Below are 604 nucleotides of genomic sequence, written 5' to 3'. Positions count from 1 at the left end.
TTCTTGTGATATGATGTGATTCTCTATTTACAGCTCCTGATGGGCCACCCATGGATGTGATTTTACAGCCAATGACCTCTCAGAGTATCCGTGTCACCTGGAAGGTATGTCTGCAACTCCTAAACTTGCCATTCTTTGGACTTTAGACCCAAGGTCTTCAACCCTGCTCCTTGGGACCTACTGTCCTGCAGAGTTTAAAATTGCAAGACAGTGGGTCCCCAGGAGCAGGGTTGAAGACCTGGGCTTTAGAGTTTTAGATTCTCTTCTTACTATATGTAATTTTCTTTTCCCTCCACTTAGGCACCTAAGAAAGAGCTCCAGAATGGAGTGATCCGTGGCTATCAGATTGGTTATAGGGAGAATGGACCGGGCAGTAACGGACAGTACAGTATAGTAGAGATGAAAGCCACAGGTGATAGTGAGGTGTACACCCTGGATAACTTGAAGAAGTTTGCTCAGTATGGTGTGGTGGTCCAGGCGTTCAACCGAGCCGGAACTGGACCTTCCAGCTCTGAGATCAATGCCACAACACTTGAGGATGGTAATCTATCTATCTGTATATCTGTCTATCTGTCTGTCTGTCTGTCTATCTATCTATCTATCT

At 45.5% G+C, this 604-nt stretch overlaps 1 protein-coding gene across 1 annotated transcript in view; it reads left to right on the top strand.

The window, feature by feature from the left end:
- Positions 1-36: 36 nt before the first annotated feature.
- The window catches only part of LOC107578669 (Down syndrome cell adhesion molecule-like protein 1 homolog), a gene marked incomplete at its 3' end in the record, with an annotated part of 4797 nt that continues 4229 nt past the window's right edge, over positions 37-604 (top strand). The window contains exons 1-2 of the mRNA XM_016264602.1: positions 37-104; positions 301-541. Of these exons, the coding sequence (XP_016120088.1) occupies positions 51-104; positions 301-541 (295 nt within the window). The remainder of the gene's footprint in view (positions 105-300; positions 542-604) is intronic.

This window comes from Sinocyclocheilus grahami, unplaced genomic scaffold (genome assembly GCF_001515645.1).
Source record: "Sinocyclocheilus grahami isolate Dianchi unplaced genomic scaffold, SAMN03320097.WGS_v1.1 scaffold11414.1, whole genome shotgun sequence".
NCBI classification, from domain to species: Eukaryota; Metazoa; Chordata; class Actinopteri; order Cypriniformes; family Cyprinidae; genus Sinocyclocheilus; species Sinocyclocheilus grahami.
This window is presented reverse-complemented; position numbering and strand designations above follow the sequence as displayed.